This window comes from Dermacentor andersoni, chromosome 8 (genome assembly GCF_023375885.2).
Source record: "Dermacentor andersoni chromosome 8, qqDerAnde1_hic_scaffold, whole genome shotgun sequence".
NCBI classification, from domain to species: domain Eukaryota; kingdom Metazoa; phylum Arthropoda; class Arachnida; order Ixodida; family Ixodidae; genus Dermacentor; species Dermacentor andersoni.
In genome coordinates this window covers 31,121,109-31,138,954 of record NC_092821.1, presented here as the reverse complement: position 1 = coordinate 31,138,954, position 17,846 = coordinate 31,121,109, and the positions used below count along the sequence as shown (strand labels likewise).

At 46.8% G+C, this 17,846-nt stretch overlaps 1 protein-coding gene across 1 annotated transcript in view; it reads left to right on the top strand.

Annotated features, from left to right (window-relative positions):
• LOC126526149 (fatty acid synthase-like) overlaps positions 1-17,846 on the top strand; it is a 141,158-nt gene that overhangs the window by 26,543 nt on the left and 96,769 nt on the right. The window contains exon 7 of the mRNA XM_050174097.2: positions 14,666-15,055. Within this exon, the coding sequence (XP_050030054.2) occupies positions 14,666-15,055 (390 nt within the window). The remainder of the gene's footprint in view (positions 1-14,665; positions 15,056-17,846) is intronic.

Sequence of the window (17,846 nt, the reverse complement as noted above, 5' to 3'; positions counted from 1 at the left end):
GATCCATAGCCATTGGCTAGTCCTGGGTCCATAGTCAACTTAGGGTATAAAACGCAGCACTCGAGCAAACAATAATAGCAGACATAATACATAATAGTCATATTAACATAGATAACTCAGACACGAAGGTAAATATTAACTCAGTGTTCTTTTATCCTTCACGCACGCGAGCAAACTGAACAGACATAATACATAACAATCAAATTGACATGTACAACTTGAGCAATTGAGATGCACAACATAGGAAGGAATGTAAATATAAAGGAGTGTACTTTTATCGACTGTATTTTTCAAAAAAGTATTTTCTCACAGCAGACCTAAAGTTACGGGCTTTTTTTATACGTTTTGGAAGAGAATTCCAAATAAGTGCGCCGTTGAATTCCAAGAGCCTTTTCCCGTACAGATTACGACATGGAGGCATATTAAAGCACTGATTAGTTGCAGCTCGTGTATTTCCTTACGGGATTTTAAACAAAATATTTGGAAGTGGATTATTTTTATTTCGATAATACTATAAATGACCTCAGCAATTTTCGATTCATACAATGCATGGACTGTCAACACATGCAATGAGCTATACAAGTACATACTGGGTCGTGTACACCTAGAAGAAGTGATAATTCCTAATGCCCGTTTTTGCAGACAGAATACAGGCTCAAGGTTACTTATAAAATGTTTTCCCATGATCAATGCAATAAGATATGTGACTCTGAATGAAGGAAAAGTACAGAATGCGTAGGACAGGATATTCGAAACATTCACAAGCCTTAAGAAGAATATAACATCTGTAAGCAAGCTCTGAACAAAGGTGTTTAATGTGATTTTTCCAGTGCAAGCCTGAATCAAAGAAAATTCCTAAATACTTGTAGGAGACAACTTGTTGTAGTTTTGTACCTCGTAATGATATGTCGAATAATTCAGTATTGAGTTTTTTCTGCCTGGAATCAAAAATTATGTACTTAGTCTTACTAAGATTAAGGGTCAGTTCGTTTTACGTGAACCAGTTAAAAACACTAACTCTGAATTTACTTTATCCTGTATATCGAGCAGACTGTCTCCAGTAAATAGAAGAGCGGTTTCGTCAGCATACATCACAGCATGTGAATGCCTAAGCATTGCAGGGAAATCATTTATGCAAAGTGAGAAAAGCATGGGCCCAAGAACGGAATCCTGTGGCACACCAGTTAGTACGGTTTGTAAAGTAGACGTATAATTTTGAAGTACTACTTGCTGCTTGCGGTTACTGAGGTAGCTTCGAAGCAGCTTGAGGATTGTGCCCCTAAACCCTAGTTTGTTAACCTTGTTCAGTAATATCTGATGGTCAACGGTATCGAAGGCCTTTTTTATGACGAGATAGACAACGACCACAATTTTATTCTGCTGCAGAGCCGTATTCAGTAGGTGCGTCAGGGTAAAAACAGGGGAAGTAGATTTCTGAGGTCTGAAACCGTGTTGGTGGGGGCTCAGTATATTGCATTTGGATATGAATTTGTTTATGTGCACAGAGAGTATCTTGTCAAAAACTGTGTTGATAAGGCTGTCAATTGAAATTGGCCGATAACTTGATGGATTAGAACCATCTCCGTCCTTATAAATCGGAATTACTTTTGCTATTTTTAATTCTGAATGATATATTTCGGAATCAAGGGAGTGATTAAATACGTGAAGGAGGGGAGCCGCTAATATGTTAGTGTGGTCCTTAATTAGCTTAACAGGTATTTGGTCGAGCCCAGCTGCCTTAGTTCTTAGCCCATTAACAGGTGCTATTATTTCATCCACTGTGATATCCTCAATTACCATAGCATTCTCCACTGATTGGATAGACTACGTACATTCGGTCACTTGAGGAAGTTGGTTTGCTAGTTGCGGTCCTATATTTACAAAATATTCGTTAAATTCATCAACTGTTGCCTGGTCAAGTACATCAGGCAATATACGCTGCTCTGAACGACGCCCTAGTGCACCTGTTACAATTTTCCAGAGTTTACCTGTGTTGCCCTGAGCATTAATGATAAGAGAATACTGGTATTCTTATTTTCTTTTATGCAGTAGAGAAAACGACAGGTTCCTTTACAGGTTGCATGGTGCTTGCATGCAAGTTATTGAGGAAGCGCGATTTACAAATTGTGAATGCAAGACGTTATTGCTGGTGTTTTAGATGTCTCCACATACGGTGACTAGGCGGCATTTATCAGGGAAGCGAATACACGTTGTTGTTTTGATGCTGCCTCAGAACATTCCTGGGCCGCTGGCTAATGCGTGTTCACGGCGCGAGCCCCTGTTCGCCTTGCTTGTCCTCTGTGGCGGCAGCCAATAGAAGCAGCGTTGCTGTGTCTGCCAGCTCCAGAAGAAAGCGAGCCTGCTTGAACAGCTAAAAAATGCCCACGTGCAGTGTCACTGCCTCTCATTAATGATCTGCTTCCGCGAATGATAGTTGTGCGGAGCTAACTGGTTTTCTGCTCGCTGCAAATACAAAACAAAATTGCAGTTTCTTCTGAAAGGCACTCTGTCGATAGCGACAGTAAATATTAGAGTATTAGACGGGCTGCGGATGCTTGTTTTATGGGCACTACAAATTCGTGTAAAGATAGCTTACTAACTGAAAAGACATGGTTTACTCCACCAAAGACACTCATGAGCAGTTTTTATTACATGAACACGAGTAATCTCCCTCACAACGCGGGCTAACAAGCGTCGGCATCGGAGAGATCTCATGCTTTTTCCAAAGCGAACCCTATGTGCTTCTACTCCCCTCCTATCTCTACTGCGCGGCACATCTGAAACTCAACATACCACGTGACAAATGGCAGCATTGGTCGCACGAGAACTCTGCGCTCATAAAGAGAGAGTCAGAAACGGTTCTTTATGAGGAAGGAAAATGTTGGCACTGTCTTCTGCAGCCCTTGAGGGAGCAAGGCCACCAGCCTTCTTCGCTCGCCCTTACATGTTGACCTTTCTTCCTGGATTGTGCAGCTAATTGTGCGACCTGCAAACATGGCGCGCGGATCTCGTAAAGCTGCATCGCGTGCTTTCCTACCTAAAACAAGTAGAGAAATGCCGGAGAACACATCTTACTATGAATGTCATTGTCATGGCAATTAGCACTTAAGCAATGTAGTGACACACCGTACTGCCACCGCCAAAACACCTCATGTATGTGGCGTGTATGCATGTGGATTTGTACTTCGCATTAGATGTACCCCATTAAGGGGCACCACCATGACGCAAGCATATGGTGGGTGCATGAATATATATGTATTCACTCGAAATTCGCTCAATATATATTAGGAGAGTACAAATCCGCTCACCTACGGAGAAATACATTAATTTTAATGTGTTAGCTTTCTAAGGGTACTGCACTAACTTTTCGAGGGTAATCTAATCTATGTTTGTACATAACAGTTTTCCCACCTGCCTGGCTAACGAACTATAGGTGCATCATGACCGAATGCGTAACGCATCGGTTTGCTGTACTGAAGGAACAGGGTTCAAAAGAAAGAACAAACCATTGGACGGTCTAGGGTTACGGAGTATGTGACAATGTGTGCTTATGTGCGGGTCTTCAATGAGCTCCTTTCACACCGACATGGATCAACGCGTAGATGCAGGACTACGTAGGTACATTCAATGAAGATCTTTGACTAAGACTTCGAGCTCTGACTATGTGTCACTCTGTCTGTAGTGCTCTTCAATGACCCTCTTTGATACCTACTTGGGTCCCTGCGTATGTCCCGGTAGGTGTGTGCCACTCTTTCATGAATACCTTTGAATCCATGTCGTGTAACTTGATATAGTATGCCCGCTGGGAAGGTGCCGCTCTACAATGACAAAAAAGATTGTTTAAATTTCTTCTATGCAAGGTGGGATTGAATCCACGTCACAAAGATTCCCCAAATACAGCAACCCGACGCTACGGCAGCCTTCGCCACAAATGCATTGGGTATGAGCGGATTTCAATTGAACATCTTTCCCGCCAACGCTTTAGCGAGCTTCGGAATGAATGCATTGGGCATGTGCCGCTATTGAATGAATCTTTCGCAAACGTGGATCACTCAGTATTGAGTCACTGGAGATGCGGTAGGTGAGAATTTTCAGCATTTGCATGAACCGGCGCGCCCCGCTTCTTCCTCGGATGACACTTGCACATTTTGGCAGCGGCACCAGATGGCGCAGCCTGTGCAAAAAAAAAGTGCGAGAGAGTAGCCATGTTGGCGCAGTACGCTCTTCTCAGTGTTCGGATGGACCGGCGTGCTTACTCATTTTGGAAGCCACGTGTAAGTTTTGCGATGGCTTCGCTAGATGGCGCCTAGTGTTCTTAAGGAAGCGCGAAAGAGAAGTCCCGCTTAAGAACACGCCTCATAATTACCTTGTTTCAATGGTGGCAATTCGTTGTCTCGCTACATTGATTAAGTGCTAAACGCATAATCGTCGATAGTCATAGTAGATGGCTCGTGCTGATTTTATTTGTCATTGAAGAGCTGCACATACCCAGTAGCACAAATTCATTGACCCAAGCTGTAGTCATAGAGGTTGATGGAAAAGCGGCAGATATCGAATTGTGAATACCCTGCGCTGCAGGTTGGTGTGAAATATGTCCCTTTAAAGGGACTGAGAAGCAATTTTCACGGTACTTATATTTTTCAATGCAACGGAAAACCTATCACTAAGTGTCTAACATGAAGTGGTAACGCGCAAAACACCGTGGGCAATTTTTTATCAGAATTTATCTATCTGCAGTGACGATGTAGTCATTCACTGGAAGCATGCTGAAAACAGTGATAGGCGAGTGTGATAGCCATTATTGGCCGACATTATTGGGTGTCAGATGACAAGTGCAGTGTAAATGCGAGAACAGTATTATTTTAATTATCAAGTCGATGTTCCTGCGATTCATGTTTTCCAAAGTGTTAAAGCATTTCTGCGATAACAATTGCCTGTTTTTGTGGTTTCCTGTTCAACTGTTTTCGTATGTAAGTAGTCAAAACAAAACCAATCGAATTCAAAATGACATGTTGCTTTTACACATGATACGCAGTTCAGCGTGTTGCCGTAGCCATGCGTCCGCTTTTTGTTTCCGAAGCATAGTATAAAGTGCAAGTGTAATCAGCAAATGCAATCTTAAGCAATAATATTGCTGTACTTCATAACGGCCGACTGAAGTGCAGGAATCTCATAGACTACATATGAAGCACCAAGATTTCACCGCCAAGCATCCCCACTTACTGATTTTGGAAACTGTTTTTGCGAATTTAAGATTATCATTCCTACTTAAACCGCGAACAGCGGACAGAATTCTCTCATTATAAATCCTCGTCATTTCATTTTCATCAGTTTCGCAACACATTCTAGCCAGTTGTCAGTCCGTGTAAAAGCTGCACAAGCCTGTTTCACATGCCCCGTGACCAAATTTGGGGAGAACGAGGTTCGTTGAACAGCAGTACATACCCATTGTCATGCTGACTAAAACTTCCTGCTGCGTTAGTTCATCCATAATTCGAACTTAAGAATAGCACGGCAAAAATACGCAGACATGGAGAACGGATATTGGGTATCTAAATGATATTGGTCGTTCTTCGTTTCTGTTTTTGTTGAATGCTGTCTTTAAATGCATGCGCCTGAGTTTTACTTCATCGTAAATTTTCCTGAATAACTTAGCAGGTAGTTGGCACTCATCCCGTCTTTCGTGTCTGTATATGCTGTGTCGCGCCATTCTTAAGTTTTACCCAACGTCAAATATTCGTGAAAAATGTTGGTCGGGTGATTGGTTTCGAACTCGGTTACGTCAGCACAGCAACCCGACGATTTACCCATTAGACCTTGGACTACCGACTGAACCAATCTTGGGGGAAGGCGGTCAGAGGCACTGACAGGCAGAAATATAGGCCAACAAGAAGACAGATAGCTTCCGAAAAGTGCGCGAAGAGCCCTATGGATGCTAACCGAATTGAACAAAATAAGACCCAATCCCGATTACTGTCCAAGAATGCGTTCAGCATGCTTTAGGAGGCCATTATTTGTGGGACTATGTTGCACCATCTGTTATGGTTGGCGTTTCCAGCATACGTTAGATGTTCTTGGGAGCCAACAAGCCGTTCGAGCGCCATTTCCTTATGAATCAGATCGTAGCCCCGTGCAGGGACTGTGGGCGGAGGCTATCGCCTATGCTGGAAGGGTTTCTGAACTGAGGCGCAGCACCTGCGTCTTCGACAAGATGCGCTTGTCGCCGACAAGGGCAGCTGTGAATGCCTTGTCGGCGGCACCCGCCCCCTCCAGTGAGCTAGTAGGAGACAGTGCACACTAGAGAAAGTCGGTAGGGGAAGAATGATCTGTGCAATCCTGGGAAGGAAGCATTTCGTTCGTATAGAAAGTCGCCGTGGGAACGCTCGCAGAGCCTGTACTTTTAAAAGTGAAGCTTTTCCTTGCGAAACTCGCCGCATTTCGTGACCGCGGGTGCTGCGGCCTTGCTTTCATCTTACCGAATAGGCCGAGAAATCACAGCGGAGTACACGTGCCGCGCGCGGCCGAAGGTTGCTTGCACCGCCACTAGATGCCGCTCGCCTCTACCGCACACTAAAGTCCCTTGATAATTCGAAAGTAGCGACACTCTTTGAACTCTGCCGCTGCTGCGCGACCTCCTCGCCCCTTGCGCGTTCCCTCGCGGCAACCAGTTTTACCACCGTTTTTCTGCACGACGATTGGTTTCCCTGCCGTTGCCCTTGGAAACGCGCGGATTTGAGTTTTGCTTGTGTTTTTCTTTTTCGTTCGCGCCATTTTCCTCCTGAGCACGGCGGGCACGGCGTAGCGCACGTTGTACGCTGTGTTTCCTGATCTCTAAGCTAGCGCTATGCCGGGCTGTTGCGCATATAACTGGAGCAAGAAGCCTGAAGATGGTTATGCCGTTTTTATGATACCACTAGGAAAGCGTGACGGCTTGCGCAGGAAGCAGTGGCTGCGTGACATTGGCCGAAAGAACTCGGTTCCGACAAAGAACAGCGTTGTTTGCGAGCTGAGGCGTCTTTCTGATAGCTCGTAGCAAAGCATCCCGTAATGCTGAATTTTTTGTTTCATTCTTCCGACCTGCCCACCAGCGTTTTTGTTGCGGTTGTTCTCAGTATGCTTAATATTCTGGGGCGGCTCCATCACCTCGCAGGTCGCTAACTGTTGTTATTCAGTCGGAAGTGCAGCATTACAGATTCTGCTTTGCGCACTTAAAAAATTAGTGGCAAGTGTACCCGTGGCATTGCAGGTGATGAGCGTTAGCTAGTAAACATAGAGTTTCTTTTTTCAAGTTTAAAGGCGAAAGCCTTTAGATCTCTATGTTTCAAGGTCGCGTTGTAAACTGGAAGTATCACGTGACCCAAGGAGGGCCAGAGGTGACCTAAAGCATGTCCTTTCCTGTATAAGAGAATGATTACCCAAGTTAATTAATGAATCATTAGTGATTGGCATAAGGTGGATTAGGAGGATTAAGGTTTATTAGAGCATATTAAAGAAGATTATGGTGGATTAGAATGTATTAAGAATTAAGATGCATGAATAATGATTAACGTGGGGGAGGAGGATTAAAGAGGATTATGGTGGATAAAGGTGAAAGGTTGATGAAAGGATATTAAGACCGATTAGGGTGCATAAACAAGGATTAGGGAGGATTAAGGTGGATAAAGGAAGATTAAGGCCGATTAAAATGAATTAGCGTTGATAAAAGAGGATTCGGACCAATTAGGATGGATTACGGTAGATTAAGGTGGATTAAGGACCATGGAGCTGGATTAGGTTTGATAGGGGTGGATTAGGGTGTATTAAGGTACGTTGGGACTACTAAGCCGGATTAAGCTGAATTAAAGTGCACGAATAAGGATTAAGGTGAATGAAGGAGGATTAAGGCGGATTATGATTTATTAGGGCTGATAAAGGAGGATTAAGACCGTATTGGGTAGGCTAAGGTGCATTGGGGGCGATGTAGGTTGATTAGGTTGTATTAAGGTGGATTGAGGTGGATGAAGGTGGATTAGGGTGGACTAAGGGGAATTAGGGTCCATTGAGTATTAGACCGATTAGTCTACCATAATTCTCCTAATGCACATTAATCCACCGAATCCACATTCATCGACCTTAATCCTCCTTCGTTCACTTTATTCCACCATAATCCACGAAAGTACTCCTTAATGCACCCTAATCTACCTTCATCGACCTTAATCTACTCTAACTTTCCTTAGAGCACTTTAATCCTCCGTAATCAACCCTAATGCTACCTAATTCATCTTAATCCACTCTAATCCACTATAATCGTCACTAATTCACCTTAATCCAGACGAATCCACATTCATCTACCTCAGTCCACCCGAATCCTTCTTAATCCAGCCTAATTCTCCTTCATTCACTTTAACTCACCCTAGCCCACCATAATCCTCCTTAATGCACCTTAATCCTTAATCAACCCTTATCCTTCTTCATGCACTTTAATGCACCCTAATCCACTATAATCGTCCTTAATGCACCTCAGCGCTCCTTCATCCACCCTAATCCACATTCATCAACCTTCATCCAACCTAGTGCTCCTTTGCGCACCTTAATTCACCTTCATCGACTTTAATCCACCTTAATCCTCCTTAATACACCCGAATTCATCTTAATCCAATCACTAATCAATCTATACTTTGCTTATCATTAATCATCTCTCATACGCGGCTGCACATGCTTTGGTTCGCTTCCCGCCTTCCTTCGGTCACGTGATATTTTCTGCAGCTCACAACGGGACCTTGAAACAGAGGTCTAAGGCTTTCGCCTAATAAGCCACACACAAAGGGATGTGTCACAAGCAATACTAGATCAGACGCACGAAGTAAAGCATCTGATCATGTGGCAGAAAAATTGTCTGGAGTATAGAACTCGCCTCAAAGCTACATCGGCATACCCCGTTCATACGGCTTTAAGAAAAAAACCAACCTCCTCATAAACGTTGCCTCCAGCATTATCGAAGCTGTTATTAGCATTTGTCAAAATTTTCAACCCCACTGGGGCGCGCAGCTGGCCCAATATAACACGCCTCCATAGAATCATGCGGCCGTTCGCGGGAGCCCAGGAAGAAAAGCGCGCCGTGCGCAGCCGGCGGGCGAGGAGAATCGTGGAGGAATGCGCCGTTAGGAGGAGAGTGCTGCTACTTTCAAATTATCAAGGGGCTTTACCCCACACGACACTTTGCTTGGTTGTTCCGTCTCCCGAACCGGGATGATGACACCCACCAGAGCGATGAGACAACCGGTCCCCTCCTCCACCGAATGCACAGTGTGTAACGAGGCACCTTGTTGGGCACTCTCGAGACTTATGGTGGACCGGTCTATGAGAGGGATAAGTGCTCGCGTAACTCGGAGTACTGATGACATGCCAGCGCGCTTGATCGATTGTATAGGCGTGAACTCCAGGGACCAGCATGCCAAGTTGCCCGCAGCTGTCATTGATAGTTAACCTGTGCCTGAAGACTGGCATAATGGAAAAGTGAATCTGATTCTCTAACGGGATGAAGATGCAAGTATCATTCAGCATCAACGACCCTTTATCGTGACCACTGTGCTGTACTGCCTGTTTACTAGAGTAATCAAGGAATGTCTGAGCTTCTGGGCTGAGGCGGAGGTGCTATTCACGCAGGTGGAAAACGGCTTTAGACCAGGCAGACGATTGAGCGTCAATGTTTTGTCATCGCGCAGTGTGCCGAAATTGCATTAAATGAGAGCGGCTTTGTCGATTTGGAGAAATCTTACGAGGTCGTTCCACACTCGCCACGCTTCACTTGCCTGTCCGAATATTGCATGCCGTCACGTCTCTTCTATACAAAACAAATACTATACGGATAACGAAATGCCGGAATATTTAGGCTCCGCTTTGTCACGTGCAAGTGCTGTCACCTAAGGCCTGAATCAAAGTTCCTAAACACGGGCCACCGGTTCCATCTGAGGTTTAGAACAAGCAGTGCAAACGAGAACCGCCGCATCCCTGGCTTAGCGTTCGGGGAGGACTACTTGATCATGGCAGAGAACAGACATCTACCGGCCCTCCTGGACAGCTGCCAGGTGGAAATCTCATACATGAGGCTATGATTCGGTAGAAGGAAGTCGGCGGTTCTTCGTCTGGCTGGAGAGAGTGCCGATCCAGCTGCCCTGACTCTCCCGGTAGAACAGGTGGCTACACGTAACGAATTCAGGCACCTCGGGGTCACCTTTTGCGCCGAGGTAGCTAAGTACAGCCTCCACGAGAGCGCATTGCCACAGACGGCTCTTCGGGCGCAACGTCGGTGGATTGTGATCTACGAAAACTGGTCCACGTACCCGGCATCACTTTTTCAAATGCAATTATTTCCGTCTTATGAACAACACCAGACTGGCTGGAGTGTCAGCAGAGGGAGGCAGCACGCACTTCCATTGTATGCCATGGCCAGGTAACCAATGAGACTGCGCAAAGAGATGTAGGTGGTCGAGCTTTGAGGCATAGGAAGCTCCGAGCAACATCGCCTACCGAGGCCGTCTCTAACTCCTGCCGCGCACGGGGAGGGGGGAGGTGCCGAATTTACGAGTACCTCTCGGCGACATGCATGAGAACCGACTCGACAGGCCGAGTGTATCATATCGAAAAGAAGTATGGTTTGGTTGATGAGGGAATCACAGCCGACCCTGCCACCACGTGGTCTACCGAGGTCAGCCGACGCCTAAAGGAAGCCGAAACTACCATATGGAGCAAGGGAATGAAGTCCAAGTCCACACTTAAGCTCTACCGGAGAAGCAAGAAAGGTGTGGAGTGCTTATATGATAACAGCATTGGAAGCAGCCTCTTGTTCGAGGCGAAAGCAGTGGCTCTCCGCACTCTCGTACACCACAGCCGATTCCAAGGCACCGGTATGTGCACAAAGTGCAGTAACAGAATCGACAACTGGGCTAGTTGGTTTACTTCCATCTTTAAACTGTAAAATTTATGAAAAATTTTATTGAAAGGAAGCAAATATATGCTCACAAAAACGGAGTACGACGGCTGTGCATGCATGTCAGAGATCACGGGAGAAGTCATTCAAAGGCAACGTTAAAACTTCAGGAAAGTCTAACTATCAAAAAACTTGAATTCCTGATTATGTAGCAAGACTGATGCGTGGCTTACGCAGTTATTTCCTCTTTTGTTTAGGTGCAAGACCTCTGCCATTTCACGGGTTAGCTGGTTAGCAGCAGACGCTAGCTTGGTTAAAACATGCTTGGTTTCCACACGCTCGAGGCAGACGAGGGAAATCACGAGGCGAATGGACGTTGACCCGAACTGCATTGTGGAGGCCATGAAAAAGCGACCGACTGGATGGTGGAGCAGTGTGCGTCGGATGTGACTCCGGATTGTCTAGCGACCTACAATATGCCCGTTTTCTTTCTTAAGTTTTTAGACCCTGCAGCCCAGGACATTGCGTGGCTCCATCCGGTTCAAAGGTGCTGGCCGCCACTGCATCATCTTCCTCATTATCCGCTGAGGCGAGCATTATCACGGGCGAGCACCGAGAAAAAAGGGGCGAAATTGATGCGAGCGGATTCGTTGCAGGCCTAGGTAAAGATAAAAGGTGGATAGCGAAGTCATGAGGAAAAAAAAGTTTGCGGAGATGTATACAAAAATGTCGGAATGAAAAACATATGCAGTATACCTGATTAAATCAAGCAGGCTAGTTCTCTAACTGTGACGGCCCCATTTCAGTGGGGAGGCCAATAAATGTTATCATCACCGCAGCGGCGTCACCGGCAGTGCTGGGGAAACAAATGAAGAACACAAAAGCTTGTATTCGCGTAAGGAACAGCACAATTGTATCAACCTCTCTATAATGACTTAATAAGCCTTCCTTTTGATATTGTGCGGACATTCAATAATCACCAATTTTCGCTGTATAGAGATTTCGCTGTGTAGATCGCTGTATCTTTGCTGTATAGAGATTTCAACTCGGTGAATCTCCTGCATTTTTGTACAAGGGTCACGCTCACTCAGGTGTTAAATGATGGACAGGTAATTCGATGCCAGCAATGGTGAAACCGCATTCATCTGGGTGAACGTCGAGACCACTCACCTGAAACAGTACAAATCTCCTGCGCAGATGGGAAGCGTGTTGTTAAGCGGATGAACTTGCAACAAGTAGGTCGTCGATATAAGCGGACACGAAATCAAGTCCACGAACAACCTTCTTGATAAATCGTTCAAACGTTTCTGCTTACTTTCTGAGCCCAAATGACGCGAGCATGTACTCAAAGAGGCTAATTGGGATGACAATGGCGGTCTTCAGAATATCAGCAGGCTCTACCGGTATCTGATGGTAGGCCTTAACCCAATCAGTTTTGCAGCAGATGGTCGTGGCAGCGAGAGAGACGCGAAGTTGTGGTATGTGGATTAGCGGATAGGGGGGGGGGGGGGGAGATCGGAGGCTACATGGGCATTAAGAGCGTGGTAGTCGCTGCCCAGACGCCAGTCGCCGGGGTCGCATCGGAAGTTATGTGGATGTGGAGAGCAGCTGACCAGCTACACCAGAATGAATGAACGATCCATAATTGAAGATTGTGGTCAAATACTCTACGTAAGTAGGTACCCAGCAAGTCGACGAGGTGGACAAGAAACTAGAGGTGCCGTGGTGGTGATGATGTGATGCTCCACAGTTTGAGGAACTGGGAGCTCCAGGTGATGTGACCTGGTGATGGCGTCTAAATAAGCAAGTATCGAGGTGAAAGTCTGAAGGCGCGTACGGGGCTTTCCGCGTGGTGTAAGTGGTTCGCGCAAGAAGTCCTTTAACAGACACGAATGTCGTAGTGTCTACGAGGCGACGCGTGCGTAGGTCGACGCTGAGGCTCAATGCACTGAGGATTGTCTGCTCCCAAAGTGGCCAAATGCATGTCGGCGGCTATAAACACCCACTGAAAAGTGCGATTTAGACCGATATCAAGTGTGAGGGAACGTTGTTCATAAGTTCCGATTTTTCAATTGTTGACTACTAGAAGTGGTCTGGAAATCGGAGAACGTTCACGGTCAGTACATGTAGTGGGAATGACACTGACCTCAGCACTCGTGTACAAGAAGGTATTTACTTTTCTGACTGGTGAAGCGTCAAAGGTCAAAAGGAGCTTCCACCTGGGTAAACCACACAGCAATGTTGTCCGGCGAGAACTGCAGTAGTTCTAGCTGGACCACCGATACACTTTCCGAGGCCACAACTGCTGTGTCGTTCGGCGCTTGGAGCATGACACCTTTGCCGATAACGACCACACCGCCTACCGGGCCGCTGCCTCACGATTCTATGGGTGCAGCGTCGATGCGCAGGGGTGGTGCGTTCAGACCACATCCGGGTCACCGCGCTATAGGAATGCAAATGAGGCCCCATAGCCTATGGTACATGTCGTGGGCTGGGCCGACAGGTAGACGACCATCCAGAATAGACCGAAAGAACTTATTTTTTAATCTCTCGAGCGCTTTCCTTGAGGAGCCCCAGTATAACGCAGTAGCGTGGTCCAAGTGGGGCTGCAACCCAGGAAGACCAAGGAGCCGCTATAGGAGGTACAACCGCTCGTTGGTACTACCATGTGGTTTTCGCCGATGTGTTAGTCTGAACGAAGCTTCGCGATCAGCCCACGAAAAAGGTTAGACAGTAAAATCATGGTTAGTTCCCCCAAAAAATATATACGCTTTAAAATGTTATCATTTATAGTCGTATGAAACTACCGTCCTTCTCGGATCGCGCTGGCTGGCTTGCCGTCTTACCTTCGACGATCACGTGTGCTTCAACAAGTGATGGGTGGCGCATACGCCTCGCAATTGAGATAGTTTAATGGCGACACCAACAACGTGAACATGTCCGGATTATCCGTATGATTGCTGTCACAGTAACACGTCACGCCTCTGTGCTTAGGCTTCCCAAACGTTGCAGCGTGTCGCAAAATGACTGAACGCGCGGTAACGCGCAGGTGTGTGTCACAGTCCAATCTTTCTCGCTCGTTATTTCGCGTTCTAATCTATTCACAATGTTCTCGCTAAATCGAAAAAGCCCACTACCTATAAGCCACAAGAAACCTCAATGACTTGTTCCACCTGCTGACTTTAGAGAGTAAGAAGGCATGTAGTGTCTGTAAAAATGCGGCCCATCTTGCACGTTGCTGTACTTAGTTAATAGTATTCCTGCAATCACCCAGCAGGTGCAAATAGGAGACGGCACAGGGATATTTAGACAGGTGAGCGGCCACATGTTAGAGAACATTATTATGACAAAGGATAAAAAGCACAGGTAAAAACAACACAATTAGAAATTACCGGTCAAATTCATACTGACCCGAACAAATAATATGTCGTACAAATCAGACATAATTATTACGGAGACCTGTGACAAATTTGTCGCTGCAGCCAACTTCAATGATATCAGGGGGAAGTAGATTTCCGAGGCTGAGGGTTACGGGAAAATATGTATTTTTCAACGTAACCTTACGATATTGTAATACAATCGCAAATCAATCATAAACATTCTAGTGTTCTTCAGGCTTAGGAATGTTGTTTAGAGTTGCAACACCTAGTGGTGCATCAACGAAGTTCCGAACGGCAAGAAAGCAAAGTTTCTAAGATTTGCTCACGCTACTATGAAATATTATAATGTTTCGGTTTGTTCACGCCATTTTTGCAGCGCACTCTGGATCGGCTAGAGGCCGAAGGACTATACCCAGACTCCGGGTACGCCCTGCTGAGTCGCGTCGCTCAGCCAAGAGTGAAGCTGTTTCCGTATCGAGGCTTCGCCATTATACCCGTGGACAACTCGGGTCGGGAGGTCGTTAAAGCTGTCCACGAGGTTCCGTGCGAGAACCCACCACTGTGGTTCGTCTTCACTGGCATGGGCTGCCAGTGGAACGGCATGGCGCGCCAGATGATGCACTTTGACGTCTTCGCCCACTCTATCAGGAAGTCCCATGAACTGCTGCTAGAGCGATTCGGCATCGACCTTATCGACCTGGTGACTAGTGACGAGCCGCGAATGAGTACCATGGTGGCGCCTTTTGTCGCCATCACGGCAATTCAGGTGAGTACTGAAATGGCACTATTCAGCGAAATTAGAACGCTGGCAAGAACAAATTGACTTCGTAATAAATAATCCACTTCCCAGATTCTGCAAATCGGCTGCGCTGCCAACTTGCTTGTCAACCTGAAGCTTCAGCGCTCGGCCTGCATTTGCCCGCAAAAGTTCAGTTCTGTGGAGGAAGCGTGAGCGGGCAGGACATGTACTGTTGCCATTCAATAACCTTTGCCACTGCCGAACCATCGCCGAGTAGAGGTGTCTGCGGGGGTTCGGCAGTGGTAAGGAGGAGCACTTGGAATGACTGCAGACATTGTTATACTGATCTAATGGTCCACAGTTTATTATGTTTAAAAGGAGACTTGCTGGTGCAAGTGCATGATCACTCTTGCAAGTGGTTCGTTAACAGCGCGATTAGTAAAAGAAAGAAAAAACCACAGAACCCGCGCATCAGCCACTCTTTTGTTAAGGTAATGCATATGTATACATTAAAGATTTGAAGAGAGAGAGAGAAATAAACTTTTTTGTTACACGAGGCTTCTTGAGCCCTAAGGTGGGTGGCCTCCTCAGTCCAGGTAGCCATGGCTCGCCGCCGCCGCCGCCCGAGCCCTTTTCACCAACCATAGCTGGCTGTCAGGGTCTTGCGTCACCAGCAGAGCCTCCCAGTGGTCTTCCGATTCTTCCTTTATGTCCGCTTCTTCCTGCATGCTATCGCCTGGTGGTCATGATGACGGTGGTACTTCGCGGTTATTTCTGCACTCCAGCACCATATTGCGCAAGGTGTTGGGCGTGTCCGGCGGGCAGAACTTGCAGTCTCGCCCCTAGGTGCCCGGATACATGGCGTGCAGCAGTGTTCCATGCGGGTAGGCTCTAGCCTCGAGTCTTCTCCAGGTTACCGCTTGCTCCCTGCATATCGTCTTATGCGCGGGCGGGTAGCGACGTCTCTGCTTCCTGTAGTGCGCCAGGATGTCCGAGTACTTCTTGGATATCCGTTCATCATCCTCGTCGCAGTCGTTGGTCCGTGTTCTCTGCGTGTCGGAGATGGCTCGGCGTGCATGATCTCAAGCCGCGGCATGCGCCGCCTGATTCCCCGCGAGAGACTAGTGTCCCGGCGTCCAGAGGATTTGTGCTGTTTCTGTGTCGGTGTTGGTCAAGACCTGAAGTGCTGCCTTCCCGATCCTTCCGTTCACATATCTCCTGCATGCTTCTTGCGAGTCCGTCACCACAGTAACCAAGGTCTTCTTGCACGCTGCGATAGCCAGGGCTAGGCCCAGCTCCTCTGCTGATGTAATTCAGCTTTGATAAAGCTTTGATGTAATTATATATATTTTTATCGCAGATATATACGTTGAGGTGTTGCAGTATGGCTTCGTCTGACACGTTGTCGAAAGCCCCTTTCACGTCAAGTGCGAGGATGGCTCTTTTGCTGTGCGTGTCCAGTTTGTCGATGACTTTTTCTGTGATCTGCAGTAACACGTCTTGCGTGGACAGGTGAGCTCTAAATCCAAACATGGTGTTTGGGACGTGTCCGTTGTCTTCGAGACGTTCGATCATGCGGTTGTGCACCATGTGCTCATAGAGTTTTCCAGCACACGAGGTGAGGGATATAGGTCGAAGGTTCTGCACGCTGATGGGCTTGTTTGGTTTAGGTATCATGGTTACCTCGGCATGTTTCCATTCCGGTGGTACTTTACCGTGTTCCCAGCACTCGTTGATGTATTTTAAGAGTGCGTCTACAGAGGGTCCCTCAATGTTCCGGAGTGTCTTGTTTATTCTGTCGTACCCCGGCGCCGTGTTGCGGGTGAGCTTGCTCAAAGCCCTCTCGATTTCTGCTTCTGTGAAGCAGAAACCTTGTGCCTCAAAACGTTAGGAGAACACTCATAGGCATGGGAGCGCACTAATTTATTTAAAACGTTTATATCGAAGGCAGTTTTCCTTTCGCTTGCCCGGAGATCTACATATCCTGACGTCATCATACGGAAGGTTGCCCCGCGGGAGCACAGCATCATGATGTTTTAGTTTTGGCTCCCGCTCCACCTGACTCGTTCTTGTACCGCTACTATTTGCGCGGCACCATGGAGCAGCATGGCAGAGGGAGCCGCAACTAATGCCTTATTTCCAAAATATTATCTTCAGTATCTTTTCTAGGGTTTGGAGGTTTTTAAACACTTCATTAGGTTTTGGTTTATGTGTTTCCCATGAAGCACTATATAACAGCACGTATTGAGTCTGCAGGTATGTTCGTCCTGCTTTCTCATGCTTTATGTGCATGCTGCGCTGTAACTGACGTCTTAGCGTACAAGCCTGGTGGTGCTGCATCAGCGTGCCGCGCACATATAAGTGTCGTCTTTATCTTCTATGGTGTGCGATGACGGCGACGAGCGACCGCCATCTAGACACCGCGCGGGCGATGTGGGGTAGGTTAAGATATTTAGAGGAGCGTTCACCCCTGCTGTCGGCCAAGCAAACCTCAAGGAACGGTTGAGGAAGAGTTTATTGCAAATAAGATGAAATCCCAGAGTTACAGCAGGCAGGCAGGCAGGCAGGGCAGGGCAGGGCAGGGCAGGGCAGGGCAGGGCAGGGCAGGGCAGGGCAGGGCAGGGCAGGGCAGGGCAGGGCAGGGCAGGCAGGCAGTGAACACCGTCATCATTATCCACTATTGACACATTAACAATAAATGACTCCGGAATATTGAAGCAGTTACTTGAGTTAGACGTGAAGAAAGCAAACAATCCCGATAACGTTCCCAACGAGTTCTTGAAAAGATATGCTTAATGTAACAGTAAATACCTTGGCC